Raw genomic sequence first — 21,234 nt, forward strand, 5'->3', positions numbered from 1 at the left:
CACCTACAGATACAGCTCCAACCCTCAGTTCCCAGAGCTTCCTGAACAGGGAATTCTATTAATCAGTGCTTTCAAATTTAAGTCTTAATATAAAACTTAGTAGTAGAAAAGTACATGTGGTTGATGGTGAGCTCAGTTGTTCTATCTGAAAGGTGTATGAAATGTCAGAAGTAACAGTGTGCTCCTATTCATGCATTTGCAGCACAAAGATTTGAAGAAATTAATAGTGTAAGATTGAAATTAAAGGGTGGAGTGTGAAATTTTGAAGTACGTAAATCCATTTTCCTTGCTATCCTTTGAAAGAAGCAGTAAGTATTTTGTATTTCAATGTTGATTCATGTCTGCTACCAGCATTTTAAGAGATTGGACAGCTTTACTAAAACCAACTGTCTGACTGCAGCTCTGGTGTACTTGAGTGTGCATTTGCAGTTTGAAAGTGTCAAGATATTAATTAGAAAATGAGGGAAAATCTTTGAGAAGTGTCAAGTGATGCTGGCTGCATTAATCCCATGCTAGATTAGAAGGTGCCTTTAAAAAAAGGAAACAAACTGTGATTGAATAACTTATTTCCTAATTTGGAGAACTTTTTTGGGATGAGTAGAAGACTTTCCTAAATCCAGTTGGTTTTGGTCAAGTTTGTAAAGACTGATTAGTTACCTAATTGTGTGTAGGCAGAAATTGTGCATTCGTCAAATAACAGTATAACTGGCTTGATCAGTGCTAGAATTTGTGAAACACACAAGTACCATCAGTTATTCACTGTTTCTTCACAGGCCTTTGCTATTTTATGTAAAGTCTGTGCCTAAAGATACTTTACAGCAAAACTGAAACAGCCAAGAGAATAAGGGAAGGAAATATTTTATGTAGTTTCCCTTTTGAGAGGTAAAAAGGATTAAATGTGTTATGAAGACAGTGTATAAAGACAACACAACTGAAATGTTGAATTTGAATGTGAGATGCATACCTTGTGTTTAGCTTGGTACTGGGCAATCCATCTCTTTTGAAGCTCCTCTGGCATCAGCCTCTAGAGACCCCCTTCAGAGAGTTTTCAGTAAGGTGTGTTAAGGCCACAATCTCAGTTTTCTGTTAGAAAATGTGTAGAAAATTCTTTAATGCCTTGTTCTTTTGGAATTTTACTAATTTGCTATAATTATTCTTATCAAGCGAGGCTGCACAGGCTTTAGATGTCAATACTCCATGGCATGGTTTACAGTGCCAGCCCAGGACCCACCAGGTGACCCTGTCAGTAGCAGAGCCCTTCAAATCCGTGACGCCAAAAAGCCCTGGGTGTAGAGATTGATTAGTCATCATCTCCCCAAGACAAGCAGGTCACAAGTCCTGTTGGCTTCGTTAAACCCTCTTCTCTTAGGCTACCTCACTGTTGAAAGGATTCATACTTTAAATTGCAATTTGTATTTGCTCTGATGCTGAGCATGCGTGCAGGAGCACTTTCCCAGGGGGCAGGGTGGTGGTGAACTCGTGTATCCTAGATAGGAGTGTTGGCTCGGAGGCAGTAGAATCACAGAATCAATGAGCTTGCCGGAGACCTCTGAGATCGTCGAGTCCGACCTGTGGCCTTGTCAACCAGACCACGGCACTGAGTGCCACATCCAGGCTTCCCTTAAACACCTCACTGGGCCGGTGTCTCCACCGCCTCCCTGAGCAGCCCCTTACAATGTCTAAGCACCCTGACGGAAGAGTCAGCAGCCGCTCTCCCCGCAGCGTGTCCCGGCTCGGGAGTGTTGTGTGCTCTCCGTCCAGCTGCCAGCGTTGCCGTCCGGCATGGTTTTACATCCCTGCCTATCGGGAAACCGCGCATCTCTTCACGGGGCAGAGGTGGCGTTTTGGGGCTGGATGAAAACAGCCCTGGTCCCCTTCAGCCCCGTGCCTCGAGCCCCGCACCCTGTGGGGCTGTGGCCGCCGTGAGTGCCCCGCAGCTCTCCCCACTGAGGGTGCGGTGTGTGGGGGCTCGGCGGGGCGGGGGCTCCCCTGTCCCCGGCCCTCAGGGCAGCGCCGGCGCCTTCGCCCCTCCAGGGCGCTGGGAGAGCGCGGCGAGGACACCGCCCGCTGTCTCTGGCCTCCGCTCCGCCGCCCCGCCCCGGGCGCGCAGGTGTCGCACGGGGTGGGATGTCCGCGGTGCCATGGCGGGGGCTGCGAGGGACACCCCGACGGGCGAGCAGAAGGTAGGGGCCTGCGAGGGGCAGGGCGGCTGTCGGGGGGCTCGGGGCTCCCCTCGGACACAGCCCAGAGCGGGGTCCCGCCGCCTTTCGCTTCCAGCGGGGGCGGGTCGCGGGTGCCCGGTGGGGCTGGGGCAGCCCGGGTTTGTGCGGGGCTCCGTGCGCGGCCCCAGCGAGGACCTGGAATAGCTCCTCAAGCCTTCCCGCCGCCCCTCCGCGATGGCCGGGCAGCGCCGCAACTCCGGGGTGTTTTCCCTGGAATGCACTACGCGGGATTTGCTCTCTGGCCGCCGCGGTGCCAGGGAAAAGCCGCTTTGCTTCCCACCTCCTGTCCCCTCCAGGGCTGCCTCCCGGACCGAGGCAGGAGGGGTTCGCTCCCCCGGAGCCTCAGAGACTCCCGATTTCCAGGAGTGCGTTGTGGTGTTGAGGGCATCTCACGCTGCCTCCTCAGACTCGGTGCTGGCCGCGGGAGGAGTGGGAGGCAGGTGAGGGTGAGAGAGGACTCCTCAACTCCATGGCTCTTGAGGGAACACCAGGTGAAACCGGGAATGGGCAGCTTCCAAACACAGCGGATGAGGAAGCTTCCACAGCATGTTGGGGGACGTTGAGCCCATGGAGTTCTTCAGACACCTAGAACGTCCTATTCGGGCTTGAATTTTTGTGTTTGGAAGGCATCTGTGTGAATTCACGGCATAAGTCTGCCTATGTTGCACAGATAACACCGTCTTTGTTTCATAGAGTTCCCCAGAGTTACATTGCCAGCAGCTGGAGGAATATCCTGAGAAAGCACCACGGTATCCTTCCCACCTTACTCATATGCCCTTTCCTAGCTGTCTGCACACAAACCCTGCTCCTGGTTTCTTCCACTCAAGGGTGGACTGATGTCACTAAGAAACCTGAAACCAGTCCTCAGGATGCTCGGTGTGAGGGACCTGGGATGCCACCCGTGACTGCCGCACTCGTGCTTTCAAGAGGCAGTTGTTTGGTCACTCACAGAACAGAAACATTACCAGTGTTAATTCCACATTGAGAGAAAAGCTGACTCAAAAGCTGCTCCTCACTAGCTACATTTCATTGTTTCTCAGATAAACCTAGACTAGCATTTATCTTTGAGTCACAGGTTTCACTCTCTGTTCTTACTGCTTTTAAATTACTTGTTGGTTCAGTTCTGGACTCCACTGATAACAAATAGCTTAGGACAAAATGTGTCTGCTCTTTATGTCTCTAACAGTTGCTGAGTTATTTTCAATGAGCTGAAACACTTTCTGTAGAACTACGATGTTCTGCTATAAATACTGTATTCAATTTCTGTTCTGTTGGGGAAGAGAAAATTTACAAGTATGGTTTTAACTTACAAGAGAATTAAAAATAAAGGAACTACAGTGTAGGAGAAGCAATAATTTTCCATAACAATGTTTAAGCTTTCTATTTAAGGAGCAAAATCAAATCTCTCAGTTATTATGCTTTCTTGGTTTGCCTTGAAACACAATTAAATTTGATATGATGAGAGCGTATACAAGTGCAAATTTTTCAGGTTAATCTGAGAACAAAAAAAATTGTAACTTTGTTTGACCTTCCTCTTACCTCTCATGCCATCATCATCTCACTAAACATCTCACTAAAGCTTTCTCCTAAAGCTTATAGAAGCAATTTGATGTTGATGTTCAACTACACCGCAGGGGTCTCCAAATGAAATTATGATTGTAATTTTATGTTTCATTCCTTATTTGACCACTGCCTACACATTCCTGCCTCTATTGATTTGTGGAGTACTTTCAGCTTGCTGATGAACCTGCACAGGTGAAGACACTTTTGCTGGATTTCACAGGAATCAAGTGTTTTGTGTTTTTTGAGGAAGTAATGCAGCAGGGACACCCAGCCCTTGGAGGAAAGCTCTGTGAGCTGCTGATAGCCAGTGCTCTGCTGTTGGCCACGCAGCCCTGCTCAGTGTTATCCTTCCCAAGACGGTTTCTGTCAGCATTTATGAGCAATGTCATGCAAACCCAACCAAGGCTGGAGGACTTGCTCCTGTAGATCCTGTAACAGACAGCTGTTGCCGTGTGCTCGTAATTGTAGGAAGTTAGAGAGAAGGAAATGCTTCAGCTTTTCTGGTGGAGAGTCCTATCTTCTTTTTTACCACTTTCCATTGCGTTAGTAAGGCAGAAAATGCGGTTGTTACCATATGATTTCAACGTGGAGAGGCAAAAATCTACTGTAGGCTGCTTCCTTTTGAAGGACACACCAGAATGTAGAGTCTGAAGGATTGCTTCTCATCAGCTAGAAGCTCAGGGACACTCAATGAAATTGCCATGCAGCAGATCTGCAGTGACAGTGCAGATTTCACACTATGTGTCATTTCCATGCAGAACTGCTGTGGTGTTTATGGCTTAATGTAAAAACAAGTTCCAAAAGCAATTAGGCAAAATAAAAGGAAAACAGCTATGGAACAGTGACCAGGATTTAACCTACCTTCCAGGGAACTCATGAGCCTCAGGTTCTCTGTGTTTCTGTGGGTGACCAGACAGGACACCTCTGTATGGCCATGTCTACCTGACAGCTTGTTTTATTCTGAAAATAACATTCATAGCCAAAATTTAATTAAAACTTAACTACTGCTGTGACCAAAGTATTAACTTTGCTTCAAGGTGATCTGGGAGCAGGTTCAGAGAGTAGTTTAGCAGTATTCTAGGTGTGTGTGGAATTGCAGTGAGACTTCATAAAAAATGTACTAAGATTGTCAATTTTCTAGCCATGAAACTGCTGTAAAGACAGGAGTACCACGTGCAGTCTTTAAGTTTAGATCTTGATTGACCATTTAATGTACCACAGCTTTAATTAGATTCGTTCTTAAGAACCTGACATTCTTCATGTTCTAAAAACATTTTGGAATCATGCATATTATATACTTTTTCTGTTTTACCACTGCCTTAGCTATTGAAAGAACAAAGAGCAATGATTTCAAACTAAAAGAAGCAAGTAAGAATGAAATTCTTTACTATGAAGGTGTTGTGGCCCTGGCACAGATTGCCCAGAGAAGCTGAGGCTGCCCCATCCTCGGAAGTGTTCAGAGCCAGGTTGGGTGGGGCTCAGAGCAACCTGGGATAGTGGAAGGTGTCCATGCCTATAGCAGAGGGGGTGAATTAGATGATCTTCAGAAGTCCTCTCTGACCCAAGCCACTCAGTGAGTCTATGAAAATTACTAGTGAAAGTAAGTGTGAAAGCAGCATTATGTATCTAAAAGTTTTTTTCCAATTTTGAGGTTGCAATAGGATACAGTATTTGCATAGTAGTGCTTTATATCTCTTGATTTCAGCTAAAAGTCATCTTGCCAATGCTTGGAGATCAGGAGGGAAAGTATCAAGGGAAAGCAATCTTTTAATGTAATTTAATGACTAAAAAATAAAACTTAAAAAAGGGAATGACTAAAAAAAGTGAGACAAAGTTTTAAAGCACGTAGCTTGTGGAGCAAAGCTCAAGGGGATGGCAGTAGGTCAAGCTAGCAAAATTCTGTGGACACACAAGTCTAGTAAAGCTCATATTTAGTAGGACTTATGTATGGAAAATGAAGAGTTACTTTGGACATCAAATATGTGTATAGTCTATTTGTTTTGTTTGCAATCTTTTATCAATTTAAATAGTATAATTGTTACGATGAAGTCTGTCTTGTGACTGTTTATCACTCTTTTTTTCTTTTCCTGCAACGAAGAAAATTGCCAATGCAGCATAAAGTGAGGCCTGCTGTGGTGATAACAGTTTGCAGCTCATGCCCTGACAGTGTCCACTTTCCTTGGGTGTAGTAATGGGATCCCACCCTGTCTTTTTCTGGGAAAACACAAAAAGGAAGGAGTCCTGATACTTGTGCTTGTTTGTTCACACCCATTCTGATAAAACCTTTCAAAGGGAAATGTTTAGCTGATGAAAGGCACTGCCTAGAAGTCTAAAACTTCTCGAAACTGTTACAGAGTAAAGATGATGGGTTAGTAAATTTACAAATGTTCAGAAATTAGGTAATTGTCAAAATATCATTGTGGTGGATTTAATTTCTGTATCTCTATTTTCATCCTGACCTAATATAAGAATTAAGGGCTTGTGTAGTCAGTTCAGAGAGAAGAAAAAGATCCAGGATTAGTATTACTGCTCCTCTTCATGTTTCCTGGCTTCTGCTGACAGCAAATTTTAAAGGGGGACTAAAGCCTAAAATTTAAAAATTTGATCTGATGTGTTGTCCCTCTGAAAGGAATACAGATTAACAAAGAGTCATTTTCTTTCTTAATTTTGAATTTTATGGCGTGAAATTGAATCTTATGTTTATTTGAAAGGCTTTCCAGTATCCTGCAACTCCTACTACTGAAAAAAACCAAAAAACAAACAAAAAAAAACATATTCCTCATTAGAACTTCTATTTGTGCAATTTTTATATTTTAACTACTGGTATGCAACCTTATTTTCAACATTTATTTTATTCTTCCTTGGCTACTATATTTGAGAATATTCTTGCATGCTTATGGTACTTTTCAAACATCAAATGACAAATGAGACAGCACAGTTTTTACAAAAATTTTTAAATATACTTGGCGTGATTTTCTAAAAAAATCTTGGGTCCAAAATCACTTATCACATAATGCTAATTTTCACAAAGATATAGAAAAGTCAAGTCAAAAGGAAGATGTGCAAAATCAAGTGTCTTTGCCAGTGTCACACCAGGATTTTGTGACAAAGGAAGGAACAAAGCATGAATGTTTGGGATCTGTTTAGTCTGTGGAACTTTCTGTGAATGTTGCTTAATTACTGTGGTATGAGAGTATGCATCAATTATTATTATGAAAGGTTAGTAAGATAAATATTTATTTTAAAGTAAAAATTTTTAATCTTTAAAAATATGAATTGAGCATTCAAAGACAAAACTAAGCTCAAATAATAGTGTAGTGCTTCTCTGCTGCTTCTTGCTTGTTGGTAGACTTGTTTCCTTTTAATAGCTTGTGAGAGGAAGGCAGGTAGGCCTGAGGGTCTTCACAAGTCACTTTTAGGAGCACTGTAATCTGTTTTCAGGGGCTGAGTTAGAGAACAAATCCATTAAAAATCAAAGTAACAAGCACCCAAATGGTTGTTGATGATAGGGGTTGCAGGCATATGGATTTATTAGTGGAATAGGTATGAAGCAAATACATTAAAGTGGTGTTAACTATAGACTTTAACCTTATCACTTGTGTGGCTTTTAACTTGTGCACCTTGGTTTACTCATGGTTTGTTCTGCTTCCTCTCACACAGGGGTACAGGCTCTCAGTGTGCAGCAAACTGTGCTATGCCATAGGAGGTGCCCCAAACCAAGTGGCAGGGAGTGCTGCTTCTTTCTTCCTGCAGATCTACCTGCTGGACATAGCCCATGTAAGTAGCACAAGAAACATTTGCAGACTGTAGACTTAACTCTGATATTGCCAGCTATGCTCCTGGAATGATAGAAGGGGAATTAATTAATAAATATTTTAAATTGTCTCGTCATTGCCTTTAGCTGTTCAGCATCCTGGAAACTGCATAAATTTGTCCAGAATTAATTTTTTCCCCCCTTAGTTCTCTTTCTGTCTTGAGATGGCTGTTCACTTTTACTTTGGGATTGTTACTAGAACTTTGGGTGCTGTAGAGCTCACACACTTGCAGACACAAGAAAAATCTGTTCTCAGTGTCAGGAGTCAAAGAGTGAAAGATACAAGACATCTGAAAACATTAATATCACCATGTTGAGGCTATGAAGTTTAGTTCATGTGGTTTAGTTAAAAATCACTCCAGTTTCACCCAGTAGCCAACATAATTTCACACAATTTTTATGTGGTTTGTCTAAGGTAATTTAATGGCAAATAAAGCTGAGTTATCCTTCCTGAAAGTCCTTTACTTCCGGTCCGTGGCTCTCTGGTGCAGAAGCAGACCTGGTGAAACAAAGCACTAGGACTCATCCCATTCATCTGACTTTCAGCTGCTCCAGCTAGATTTCAGGACATCAGAGACACAAAAAAATGTCAATCCATAAGACATTTTTACTGTTTTGGATTGTTTTGTATATATGCATGGTAACTAGGACAAGGTACTAGGATGAAAAAAAAGATTTTAGGGAGTTGAGGCCAAATTGTAGGGACTGTGAGAACAGCTCTGAAACTGCAGGTGGTACTTCAGCACTGATGACTGTTCCTATTTACTGGTAGAAACAGGAGGTTCTGGGTCAGATATCATTACCCACTTTCTGTCTAAAGACAGGATATTATGGCTGGAGGTATCCAGAAGTTTGGGTATTTGTTTTTCCTATAAAAGTCTGGTATTAAAAGCTGACTTGTGACTTAATAAAAATTTCAACACAGTAAGGTGTGCATGTACAGCTGAGATCATCTTGAGTGTCTTGTTGAGATCAAAATCACAAGATGTAGAAAAGGAGACAGTTTTGGACAGCAGTGTCAAAGATGTCAAGTGGATGGTGTGGAATCTGAGGAGCTGGAGGTAGAAAAGGGAGCTTGGGGGTACAGCAGGGAGGTGGAGCAGCTCTGACTGAAGCTGTTGCCCACTGACATCAAGGATGGCAGTACAAGCCTTTGGAGATGGTGAAGCTCAAACTAAATGAGAAAGACTCCAACACCATTTTCCCAGGGTGCTTAGAACTATGATGACTCCCCCATTCTTTGCTTCTCACAGAGATTGAAAATTCTCGAGGCAAGGGACTGTTCCTTTGTGTGTTTTTGTACAGTGTCCAGAAAGCTGAGGTCCCATCCGTGTATCTTTGGGCACTACCTAAATAAGTGATATCAAAATAATGATTTTATTAACAAGCTTCTACTGAAACCAAATAATTTTGCTTAATGTTTGTAGTGATATACTTACACTTTCATTAAGGGGCTTAATTATTTGTTCCCTGATGGTTTAATTTCTTCTCTGAAGTAGTCCTGCAGGGACAGGATTTATTTCAAGGCCTGATAAATAGCTCTGAAATCCTGTGTTCTTTCCCATAAATTTTCAAGGGAGAGAATTTAATTATATAGTCACTACCTGGATTTATTTCTTGCCCACTTAGAGATCAGAACTGTTTTAGCTTCTTGAGAGAATATGAAAGTCACCAATATATCCTTTCTAAGAAAATTATATTTTTATTCATTTTCTGTAACTTACAGGTTTTCAATTTTAATTCCTTGTTCCATCTAAATTACTTGTATAGACTACAGCCATAAATGGAAATCCAAACCACACAAAGGATCCTTGAGTCAAATTGCTAGAGAACACCAAAATTCTCAGATAAAAGGATCCTGGTCTTTATTCCTTCCAAATTTAGCATATTTTATCTTGTATTTTATTAACACTGAGAACTTTCTGGCATTGGTGCTGACAGACACTATCTAGATTTAGGAGATAAAATGCAGCCAACAGGAGTGTAAACCCATACCAATGACGAAGACAGGGTGACTGCAGTCTCCACACCTAACATGAAAGAGATTTTGCTTTTTCCTCAAAGCTTTCCTCCACCTCTGTGCCTCTAATATCCACTTCCTTTCAGTCTGTTCAAGTTATCCAAACAAAATACGAACGTGGAACTCACCTAATCTGTAGTTTTTTGTTCTTGTCCCCCTCATAACCACAATATTTCAACCCCTCTATATTTCTGACTGCTATTTAGTGCTTATTTTGGCTGCTCTGTCCCTTGTGTGTGAGGAGCAGCAGTGACCTGCGGGCAGTCCTGGTGCAGCCCCCACAGCAAGTCAGCCTCAGGGCTGGTGGGCTGGTGGGCTGCTTGCCACCCTTTGGTGGCTGTGGGAGGGCACAAGCCAGCAAAGGTGGATCAGCAAGAAGGTGGGACACAGTCCAGTGCTCATCCCAGCCTCATCCTACCATGCTGCAATGGAATGCAGAGCCACTGTTGTTATCTGCTGGACACTGCCATTCCCAATCCTTCTCTGCCCACAAACATTCGAGGGTGGAGTATGTGTCTTGGAGCTGGTGGTGACAGGAACATCGGCTGCCACTGCAGTTTCACCTAATTTGGGCTAAAATGTAATGGGTGTGATGTCAGAAGTCCATAGCACCTGCCTTTTGTGCTGGTCATTCAGGACATTCAGAGATCACTGCTTCCTTCTTCTACCTCTGAGAGAACACCTAAGCAGATTCTGCAGGCAGGAGACCTGCACCAGCTGTGTTCCCGGTGATGCTGCCTGGGAGACGATATCCTTTGCAGGAAAGCAGGGGATACCTGCTCAAGCTTGGTGTTGTATCAGCTGTGTTTTCCAGGCCTTTGGAGCACTGCTATGTTGGAGCACAGAGATGAAGGGCTCTTGTCTGCTCTCACTGTGTTTAAGCCACAGAGGCTCTTTCAGCAGCATCTCTCAATAATTGATGTGAAGAACATTCACCTTTATATAGGTTTCAATGACCTTTTCTTTTTTATAATTGCAGTGATATGAACTGAGCACCCATGGAAGAGAACCCACCTTTTTAACCATTATGTGATGGGAATTCCTAAGCTCTGTACAGATACATGTGAAAAAATAACTCTCTTGCCTGGGATAAACTGTATTTCTATATAGGTACTAAAAGTATGGTCCACCTGGGTTAATTTCAGAGGTTTTTCTACTTGGCCATTTTATTCTTGTGTAATCCATGAACATTTTTCAAGTGAGATGTGATGGACACATGCTGGCAACTTTGATTTGAACAGATGTGCCTTACGCAATTCAGTTGTCACCCCTGAGTCCCGAGTGGATAAAGTCTGTTGTGCAACAGCCTCTTCCTCAGCCACATGCCACCAGTTGGCAGCCTTGTTGCTAATCTCAGGAGAGGAAGAAACTACTGCATGTAAACAGCCCCCTCTACCATTTTGTAGATCAGGTCAAGATAAAGATATGGGGAGATGGAGATGTGTGGGGGAAAAGCAAGTGGGTAATTACAGAGGAATTCTGTCAGATTGTATGACTAAAACAAGGACTTTGCTATTTGTCTGATTAATTTTCCTCATCCTAAACACACTCTGGATCTTTCCTTCCTTGCATTTTTCCCTTCTGATCCCTTGATTCACAGTGCCAATCTCTGTCTCATTTGTTTGCTGTGGGTAACCAACAGGAATTTCTATGACAGCAGCAGACATGTTTTGTAAATGAACTATCACTATTCTTTAAAACACTGAGGTGTTTTTTTTCTGGAAGGTTGCTTTATGCTGCTTCATTGTATTATGAAACAATGGCTCTTGTTTACTGTATTCTGTCTACTTTCAGATTACTCCGTTTCATGCCTCTTTGGTGCTGTTCATTGGCAAAGCCTCAGGTGCAGTTACTGATCCTGTTGCTGGCTTTTTTATTAGCAAAAGTAGATGGACAAAAATAGGCCGGCTCATGCCTTGGTAAGTATAAATGTGTACATATATTTACATATATATGTGAATATTGGCTGTTGTGATCATACAGCCACCTCACTGAATTAGTCTCAGGGATTGTATTCATTCCACATATGTAAAATAAAGACTAAAAATTTCCATGTCATCTTTTAGTTGTTCACCCATGAAAATACAGAAGAGATTTTCTACCACTGGAGGCTCAAACAAATAAAGCTAAGAGAGAGTATTTTTAGCAAAACTGGAATCTGACATCTAAAGCTTTTTAAAATCTGTGATTGAATTTTGATCTTTGTCTAGATTTCTTTAGTTTGACTTCACTCTTCCACAAAGTTATACTTATGTTCCTAGAGTGCCCTCACATCTCACATCAGCCTTCCAGGAGCTCCTTTAACTCCCTAGGCCTTTCAGTTCAGAGAAGGATGCATGCACAGATGTAGAGCAGAAGTGTGTGTGGATGTGGAATAGATGTGACACCACGGCACCAAAGGGCTCGGCAGCCAGCACTGCCGTGGCACTGTGGGAGGCTGCTCTTACAGCACTTACCAGAGCCCTGCTTCTCCTACACCCTTTAGTCAGAATAGTTCAATAAAAAATCACCATGACCCTTACAATGAGTGAGATGCTGTAAGGTTTTGATGTTTTTGTGAAGGAAGTGTGTGATATTTCACTGTGATATGTTACCTACGTGCGCATGCTCTCCATGTGCTCCAAGGAGAGAACAATGAATGTTGCCCATATAGGAACAAGATTGACAGGTGTGAAGCAAGAAAAATTGGAAAAGATTTGGGTCATTGAGCCGTGCTAGAGGAACTCAAGCTCATCTATGCCACACGGCATGTGTTTGTTGTATTTTAATGTTTTGGAAGCCAAGGGGAGATTAACTACTTTGTCAAATAGGGACTTTTTCATAATTTTATCTCATACATTATATGGATGTCTTGTAAGATATTTTAAAGTAGTCGAGAATTTCTAATTGATATAACCCACAAACTTGATTTGCAACAAAAATCTAAGAGTAAATGTGTCCTGAGCAAGGAAGTTGAAATTTCAGGGAAAATGAGCGATTTTTTTAACTGATTCCCTTGCTGTTGTGCAGTTTAACAGCTACAGAAACTTCTCCATGGTCAGCTTTTATCTGACAAAATAGAGAAGGCAAGTACATGTTGGAAGAAGGCTGAGATGTGCTGCTCTTGGCCCAGTAGGAAAAGGGCCTTCAGGTTGAAGCTAAGCTTTTTGTCAAGTCTCATGGGAAAAGAGGAGCTTGCTGCTGTTTCTCTTTTCAGGATTTGGTTGGAGGCCAGGTAAATGGTGTGGTTTTAATGAGTACTGAATTAACCAAGTAAGAAAGCTATCCAAAAGGAAAACAATGAAATTTTTATACAGATGCCATTAGAAGTATTTTGATGGTTTTTTCTTTTTTTAAGTTCTCTGAAAATACAGCAATTTCATGTGTTTATTGTTAGTGTTACATTGGTGTAAGAATGATTCCTGTCCTAGCACAAGCATGAACTTATTAGCCTTTTTCACTGTAAACCAGCTCCAGCACATCTTGCACTTCTTACAGGAAAAGTGCTTATCTAACCCCACCTTTCATCAAACAGCTGCTTTCTTTACAGGAGGATTTTGTCTGGTTTTATTTGGTAACACCAATATTTTCATGGGAATTCTGTTCCTAGACTTTTGAGAGGCCATTTTTTCACAAAGCAAAAAATGGGGCTTCTCTTAGCTTAAAAATACTTTAGTATTTTGAATGTTTTCTGACTTCTTAATATTCTAGAATGAAGCAATGGCATTTTTTCAGTCAGAAAAGCTTGCCAGCAAAGCAGGAACATTAGTAAGGGAAGTGAATGTTTAACTATCGCTTAATAGTGTCCTCAATATAACACAAAGTCATCAATCACTTATTTAATGGCTTTAAAAGGCAGAAGCAGACACTGACTTGAAATACTGGTTGAACATTTTGTCAAAAGAGATAATAGCTGGCAATCAGATATTCAGCAACTCCAGCAAGGCTTTGAAAACTCCCTGGCATTAGAGGGAAAAGGAAAATGTGGGAAAAGGGAGAACAATACCAAGAGGGTTGTTGCTAAAAAGTTGCACGAAAAAGTGACTGTGAATATATTTAGTGTGGTGACTCTGCCTGGACACCATCTGGAAGAGCTCATGCTTTTGGAGAGGAAGGCAGATGCCCTGAGATGTGTTAGGATTTTACCCTTGTTTATGTTTTCCATTGCTGTGGGCTGGGGACCAGAGGGACAGAGAATACCAGAACCTGGCACTTTCCTGGTAAATGTTCAGCTCCCAGTGATGCTGTCCATCTCAAAGAGCAGTGTGGGAAAGCCATTGTTTTACTAAACTATTTACCCACATTATTCTTTTGTATTCCAGGTTTTCAGTTCGCGATTGCAAAACAATCAGCTGACCCCCAATGTCAGTAGTGCTGTTGTGAAGGGATTAATCTGTTTTCTCTTTTATGTGTTTGGAAAATTTTTGTTAGGATCTTGGTCATCTAAATACATTGTTCAGTGCCTGATTTACAAGAATACAGGACATGCCTGATGCTGCAGCTCAGACTTTTAGGAAATAATAACAGCTAACCAATTCTGTATCATGGAGTTAGACAAATTTGACAAGTTCAGACAAGTATTTGTCTGAAATAAGTTTTAGACTAATGTCATTAATTGCTGGTTAATGGCAATGTCTGGAATATAAGTTTCTGTGCTTCTTTTTTTTAAGCCACCTTCCTCTCTAAAGATGATCCTTTTGTTTTTGAAGTGATTAGGAGTTAAATGGAGGAAATGCTCATATACCCAACTAGACACAGAGCGTAGGAGCTTTCACAACAAGGCTGTCCATTGTCTCTTAGGCTTTTTTCAGTATTTTTAAGTGTATCAACATATTTGCACTTGCTTAAAGTAGCAGCGAAGAGACTAAGTTCAGGGGAAAACCAAAGGCACTAAAATTAGAAGAGGGAATCTCAATAGTTAGTAAACTCATGTAAAATTTTCTGGAGTATGCAAAGACATGATGACAGAGCTTAGTTTTCAGTGATTCTTTCTAATAAATGTATAATCTGACACATTTGCCAAGGAATGGCAATATAGGTGTGCTGTTACAGTGCATGTGAAAGGAAATTCTGAGTGGGATATAAGTTTAAGCGTAGCTCTTTTCTTTCAGACTTGCTGTTTTTTCTTCCACTTTATGAAAGTATTAATCTGTGTATTTATATATTTTGTATTAATATTAATATAGTAGGATAAAAATATATATAACATATATTTATCTATTTATATATAATGAATATATTAATATATTTTATATTAATCTGTGTATTCAATGCACACTGACTTTTGATATTTAAAACATACATTGCTGCAGTTAGAAAAACTGCATGTAAAATAAATTGTGTTATATTGATTATTAGCAGGAAAATTTAATGTGCTTTGCTATCATTATTTTGAGATTATTGATGTGTGTTAATTTTCTTCTCAGGGTGCTGGCATGTACACCCTTCACTATAGTCTCCTATTTTTTTATGTGGTACCCTCCTCCGTTTGTATCAGGAAGAGTTGCTTGGTATCTGACTTTCCACTGCCTTTTCCAAGCACTGACCACAGTAAGTAGATTACAGGTCTTGATGTTCTCAGCAGTAACTTGCTTGTTGTCTGTCTATATTAAAGCATTCATATTTAGTAAACTTGTTTTCACATTTTACTTCAACTTCTAGTGAGGTTAAGGGACAGGCAGATGCCCTTTTATCAAACTCTCTGCTGGCTGATGGTTTCTGGCAATGCTTTTTCTGGTAAATGAACTGCTAATTCATCCAGGTTACCTCCAGTGCTCTCAACTCCTTCTTGTATAGATGTTCAGTTTCCTAATTCCAGTTAGAAATCCAACTTCTCATAACTTCTGTTCTCAGGAGCAGATTAGGAATTTTGTATTCCTATGTTAAGCTTGAATATTTCCCTAGGTCCTTTGTTTCCCCAGTAGAAAGATAGTCCAGAAGACATCCATAATGATTTTAAATAATTCTTTCCTCTTTCTTTTGAAAGAGAAACACAGGGTTTTCATGGCAGAGATTTGAAAGTGTACACACTTGCCATTTTTGGTGGAGGTGAGCAGAAATGCATTTTGTACAAACACTGTGTGATGCAGAGTGCAAGATTTAATTTGGCTACAGATCTCTGTTGTGGTGGGAACACCACAGAGAACATGGTTGTTCAGGCAGGTTTATGTCCCAGTTCTACTTTGCAATGCTATTAACTTATGCATAACTTAAATTAAGGATTGTGTGGCACAATGGTGCTGAAAGAGAGAGTTGTTTTCACTATTATCTCCTGGATTTACATAATTAGACTGATATTTGAAATATTTTTGTGTATTTTTGTAGTCTTCTGGCTTGAATAAAGTGGAAAACTGTATTTCTTCTTTATGGCTTTGATTCCTATTGGTTAGCTTAAGGTAGGAACACAGTAGTGTCCCTAGTGCAAAGAAAGCAAAATTCTTTTGAGTCTCTCTGTGAAGGATGTTTTCCCAAGGAAACTGAAGGAGTGCAACATCAAGGTAAACCCTCTGGGTATTTTATTATTTATTATTTGTATTCTGAAATGTACTTTTTTCCTTTTATATGCTTTACAAACCAGAAAGAAAAGGCGGGCCTTTGTGCTAAAAAAATTGGTTTAGGGTTTTCAGTGTTCTGAGTTGATGTACTAAATTAATTCCAAGGTCCCATTAAACCATTTTCTTGGATATCAAAGACATACAGCAGCTTTACCCTGACATTTCCTAAGTCATGTTCTTTCTTTCCATAGTTATTCCAAGTACCATATTCTGCCCTCACCATGTTTCTCAGCACAGACCAGAAGGACAGAGATTCTGCAACAGCATATAGTGAGTGTGATCTGGGCTGTCTCTTGGGGATTTGGTCTGAGTTTTATTGAAAATCCTTCTTAATCTATAGGAAGTTCCTAGTGATTTGTGTTCCTAAACTGGACTTTTATAAGAATGTTTTAATATGTGATGAAAACTAATTTGTCTTCAAAGGAATTGCATTTTTCTAGTTAAGTAGGAGATGTTAATATTTAATTGTCTCAAATTGTCTGACTAGCTATAAACTCTTTTTGGTTTATTGCTAGCCAGAGGAAACAATAAAAAGTAACTCTTAACCAAGTCAGGGTAAGGATTATTGATTTAATTTAAAGGTGATTTGTAAGGGAAAAACCAAGAAACATTCAATTAAAGAAAGTATGAAAGTAATTTTGAAGAGTTTGTTGATTTGGTTTTATTTGGGGTTTGTTGTTTTGTTTTGTTGCTGTCTTTTTTTAGTTGATATTTCCTCAGATTTATGTGTTTTGTGTTATAAATTCAAGTCCCAACCCTGTTTTCTCAGAAAAAAAATTGAGAACTCATAGAACCAAGACAGTTAACCTCACCAAAAAGGAAAGTAATTTTGTGTGCATGTTCACACCAACTGAAATCTCTTTTTTCATTTCATCTGTGACTTTTTAATTAATTCTTACATACACCTGGAAGCTTAAAGGCAGATCTTGTTCAGATCCTCTGAGTGTATTAGTTAAAAGAATGAGGCTTTCCAGACCATATCTCTGGCTCTTCAACAACCAAAACCAGACAAAATTTTAGCTTTGAAGCAAATCAATCAGACCAAAAAAAGTGCAGTGAAAATATTTTCAAGATTTCCTGTATAGATCATAAATTGAATGCAAGAACAGTTTCCTCCCCTCTTTTTCTCTTCAGCTCTGTTCTCATGCCTTCTTCACTGTGTAACTGCATTAAGCAAGGTAAAGAGAAAAAAGTCAAATATTACATGAAAAACTTTTCTATGTCTTAACTTGTCCTTACAGTGTTGCTTTAGAATAACTTGTAGGTTTTTTTTGTGGCATCTGTTTTCTCTTCCTAGCAAGATCCCTTTTCTCTTCCATTAGTCCTTCTAACCCTCAACATACTTGATTATGTTGAAACCCAGAGAGGCACAGTGAAATAGCAAAAAGTACTAAAAATGTAATGTCAAAATTCTAGATACGAAATCCCCTGAGCAGCCCAATCCCTCTCCAGAGACACGGAATGTTGTAATTTGCATTATCATCAACTATCTTTAAGAAAAAGTCTGGACTGGCAGTCACAGGACAGGACTAAACAGCAGGAGATTCCAGTTGTGTTGTATTCTTTGTCACTGATTGTATTCTGAGTCATCTGGCCTAAATTCTAACTAAACCCATGTACCTAGTGTTTTCTATTGTCTGGTTTTATGTCTTCAGAGGCTGTGATCCAAATAAATGTGCTTTCTGTTCTGCTATGCTGGGCTTCATCAGCATGTGAAACTTATAAAAGCTGTTGAACTTCATGGCTGGGAGGTGTCACACATTTATAGTGTCATTTTATTGTTCAGAAAGAGTTTAACTTTTGATTGTACAGCTGTTCTCCTAAACCAAATGAAGGTGGTGGAATGAACCATAGTTTTGACTTTTCAAATGTTGGTATTTTTGTCTATGTTGATATGATATTTGTTTGGAGCAAAATTTTGTTTTAATTGTAATGCTTATGTGAGAACTTTGTTTTTTATAGTTTTCTTTTTTGTTTTACTTAAACACTTTTGCCTCTCTTTGGGCTTCATAGAGAGTTCTTGTTGATAGACTGTCTTGGATGCAGTCTGTTGTTCAGGCATTTCTTCAACTGTTAAAGAAAAACAGCTGTGTAATATGAAGTGTGCTCTTAAAAATAAGGTTGGGATCAGAGGATCCATTACCCTCTGCTGGAGACAAGCAGAACTGCTTATTACAAATTTTATTCTGCTGTTGCTATTAATGCAGGGTAGAAATACTGGATTCCAAAGCTGCTTTAACATAATTCCTACTTATATTCTGGCCAAAATGTAACCTACTTCAAGGTACAATCTGCTGGCAGATCAGCTTTATCAACTGATGTGGAAAGTAATACATCATAAATTCTGAGCACACAAGAACTTTGAAGGATACCTGTTCCTCAGCTCTTGCTACTACTTAGAAAATGAAGTTTCACAGTGGTTGTCTTTTTGGTGCCTCTAATGACACTTCAGAGTTTTATTCTATGCAAGTGCTTGATAAAATGCAGATGAGGAGCCCTAGACAAAGGTTATGAATGTGTAGGTGGTGTTTTGAATGAAAGGTGTGATTTGAGTGTGTTACCTTTGCACTGAGTTTGGAAGCTCTGCAACGCCCAACTGAGACCAGTTTGTGTCCAAACACTTCAGGCCAGATTTGGGTTAGGTTTCCACCATCTGCCAGGATTTTCGTGTGCATGGACTGAATTACAGCATTGCTGGTAAGATTGGATGTGAAGTTTGGGGAAGGGGCTTTTTTTACTTCCCATTGGTTTAAATTTATGCTACATGGTGCCTCAAATTTTCCACTCAAAGGCATTCTCAGTTTGGGAACAAAGTAGCAGTGGTTTAAAAGGTCCAGGTCTCCTAGGGAGCCTCTCTTCCCTTTTCCTTACTGGATCTTGCATAGCTGCACATAGCCTGCATTGCTGTGCTGTCTGAACCCTTCACAATCTGTGTGCGTTGCCCTCCCTTTAGATGGTGAAGAATTTATATTCCTTTACAGGGACCCACAAAAAGTCTGAGGTCACCTAGGAAGGCTGTTACAGATCAGGAGACTTGAATAAACATGAACCTAGGAGCTTTTGAAAAACCTGTCACTTCCCAGAGGGAGCATGATAACCACCAGGACACAACCTGCTGTGGAAGCATCCCTTCAGAATCCTCTATGGTGCTTCTCAGAAAGGAACATATGACCCTGGGAGCCACTGAAAGAGAAACAATAGGAAAAAAGCCTGATATTTGGGTCAATGAGAAGTTCATTTCCAAATGGGGAGACTTTGTCCCCATCCTCAATCTGTTCATTCAGCCCTAATGTATCTTTATGCAAAGTGTGTAAAGAGTCTCTGGAGCTAGGACAGGAATTCAGTTTATCTCCTGGCCATGGGGATGATAGATATGGCCATATTGCAGAGAAACAGACACAGGAGGCTTGAAATCCCTTAGAGCGAGGAGGGTCTAGAACCCAAATTTTTCACCATTTTCCTTAACAGAGCTGCAACACCTGGTCAAGTTGTTGTTCAACTTCATGAGACGATGCCCATAGTTAGTTTCCTAAATGGAGGCTTTGGTTGTTTTTTTTTTTAGATGATTCCTTCTTCTGGTGATAATTAATGGTCTGAATCATTCTCTTAGGTTGAAGTAGGTAGATCTGCATGACTCTGGCCTTAGGCAAGTAACAACAGCACCTGCTTTCTCCAAGACCTCTGTAGCTGAACTATTTCTATAAACCTGGGACAAGTATCACTTTATTTTACAGCTGGAGGACTCAGATGTCTTATTAGATAAGTGTTTCACAAGTTGTTGTCAAGTTTGATACAAACAGTCTGACATCATGACTCCAAGTCCTGCTTTGGAAAAAATGGCATTTAAAAATTTGTTCCACTCTGGTCCTCAAGATGAAAGATCTCCGCGTTATCCCCTTGTGTCTCTAAATCTCAGCATTCCCATCTCTCATGCAGCTTGTATAGAAATGCCTCTTTCATGGATGATGCTTCTCAAAGCTCATCAGAAAATAAATGACAAAACTCTCTTTCCTTGAAACTGTTCTGTGACTGACCTTTCAGTTCAGTTCTTGGCATTGCTCATTCCTGTAAGAGGAAATGATTTGATTACATTTATCTTCAGTGAGACAGATGAGCAAGATTCTCATCCTCAGTGCACATTTGTGCTTCTATTCTTTAGGAATGACCATGGAAGTTCTTGGGACCTTGATTGGAGCTGCACTTCAGGGGCAGATTGTGGCCAGTGCTCATGTCTCTCCTCACTGCACTGTGAATCCCTCAGTAAACACCACTGACTCCTGGAATGACACTCCCAGCATTCCAGACCCCTCAGATCCCCTGTCTCATCAGGTAAGTGTCTATGGGAGCACATTAAAATATCCTACAGAGGACGGTAGGGATGTTTCTCTAATACCATATCATATCCAGCTGGATGAGCATGAACACAACTTCCTTGAAATCTGTGATGCTGGAACTGAGGCGATGACCTTGTTGCAGACAATGATTTCCATCTTTGCTGTCTTTGCAACCCCTCCTCAGTGTGACACCAGAATTTCTTTGAGGAGCTTTGCAGGTGGTGCCAAACCCATAAAGCAGCTTGGGAGGGACATGGCCACCCTTTGTTTTCACCAGGGGCTGATTTACAGTTTATAGAAGCTTAGTAAGAAAAGCAGTTTACCTCTCCAGAAATATTCCATCTGGTCCTAGGGTCCCTAGCACAAGAAATACATGGACCTGTTAGAGCAGAGCCAGAGGAGACAAAAATGGTCAGAAGGTTGGAGGACTTCTCCTGTGAATACAGACTGAGAGAGCTGGATTTGTTCAGCTTGGAGGAGAGAAAGTTCCAGGGAGAATTTATTGCAGCCTTTCAGTACAAAAAAGGGGGTTTTAAGAAAGATGGAAGAAACTTTTAACTAGGGCTTGTAGTGACAGGACAAGGAGGAATGGTTTTAAACTGAAATAGGGTACATTAGGGAGGTACTGAAAGAGGTTAGATACTAGGAAGATTTTTTTTTTTTTTTTTTTTTTTTTTTTACGATGAGAGTGACAAGGCCCTGGCACAGGTTGCCTGGAGGAGCTGTGGATGCCCCATCCCTGGAAGTG

The 21,234-nt window shown here is 40.7% G+C and overlaps 1 protein-coding gene across 3 annotated transcripts in view; it reads left to right on the plus strand.

Moving 5' to 3' along the window:
* The first annotated feature begins 2,109 nt into the window (after positions 1–2,109).
* MFSD2B (MFSD2 lysolipid transporter B, sphingolipid) overlaps positions 2,110–21,234 on the plus strand; it is a 39,552-nt gene continuing 20,427 nt past the window's right edge. For all 3 annotated transcript variants that reach the window (XM_005521829.3, XM_014251395.2, XM_014251394.2), the window contains exons 1-6: positions 2,110–2,183; positions 7,446–7,562; positions 11,414–11,538; positions 15,025–15,148; positions 16,344–16,422; positions 20,312–20,481. In XM_005521829.3, the coding sequence (XP_005521886.2) occupies positions 2,142–2,183; positions 7,446–7,562; positions 11,414–11,538; positions 15,025–15,148; positions 16,344–16,422; positions 20,312–20,481 (657 nt within the window). In that variant the 5' untranslated portion in view covers positions 2,110–2,141. The remainder of the gene's footprint in view (positions 2,184–7,445; positions 7,563–11,413; positions 11,539–15,024; positions 15,149–16,343; positions 16,423–20,311; positions 20,482–21,234) is intronic.

This window comes from Pseudopodoces humilis, chromosome 3 (assembly GCF_049639895.1).
Source record: "Pseudopodoces humilis isolate 2021_Gansu_Grassland_sample_001 chromosome 3, ASM4963989v1, whole genome shotgun sequence".
NCBI lineage: Eukaryota > Metazoa > Chordata > Aves > Passeriformes > Paridae > Pseudopodoces > Pseudopodoces humilis.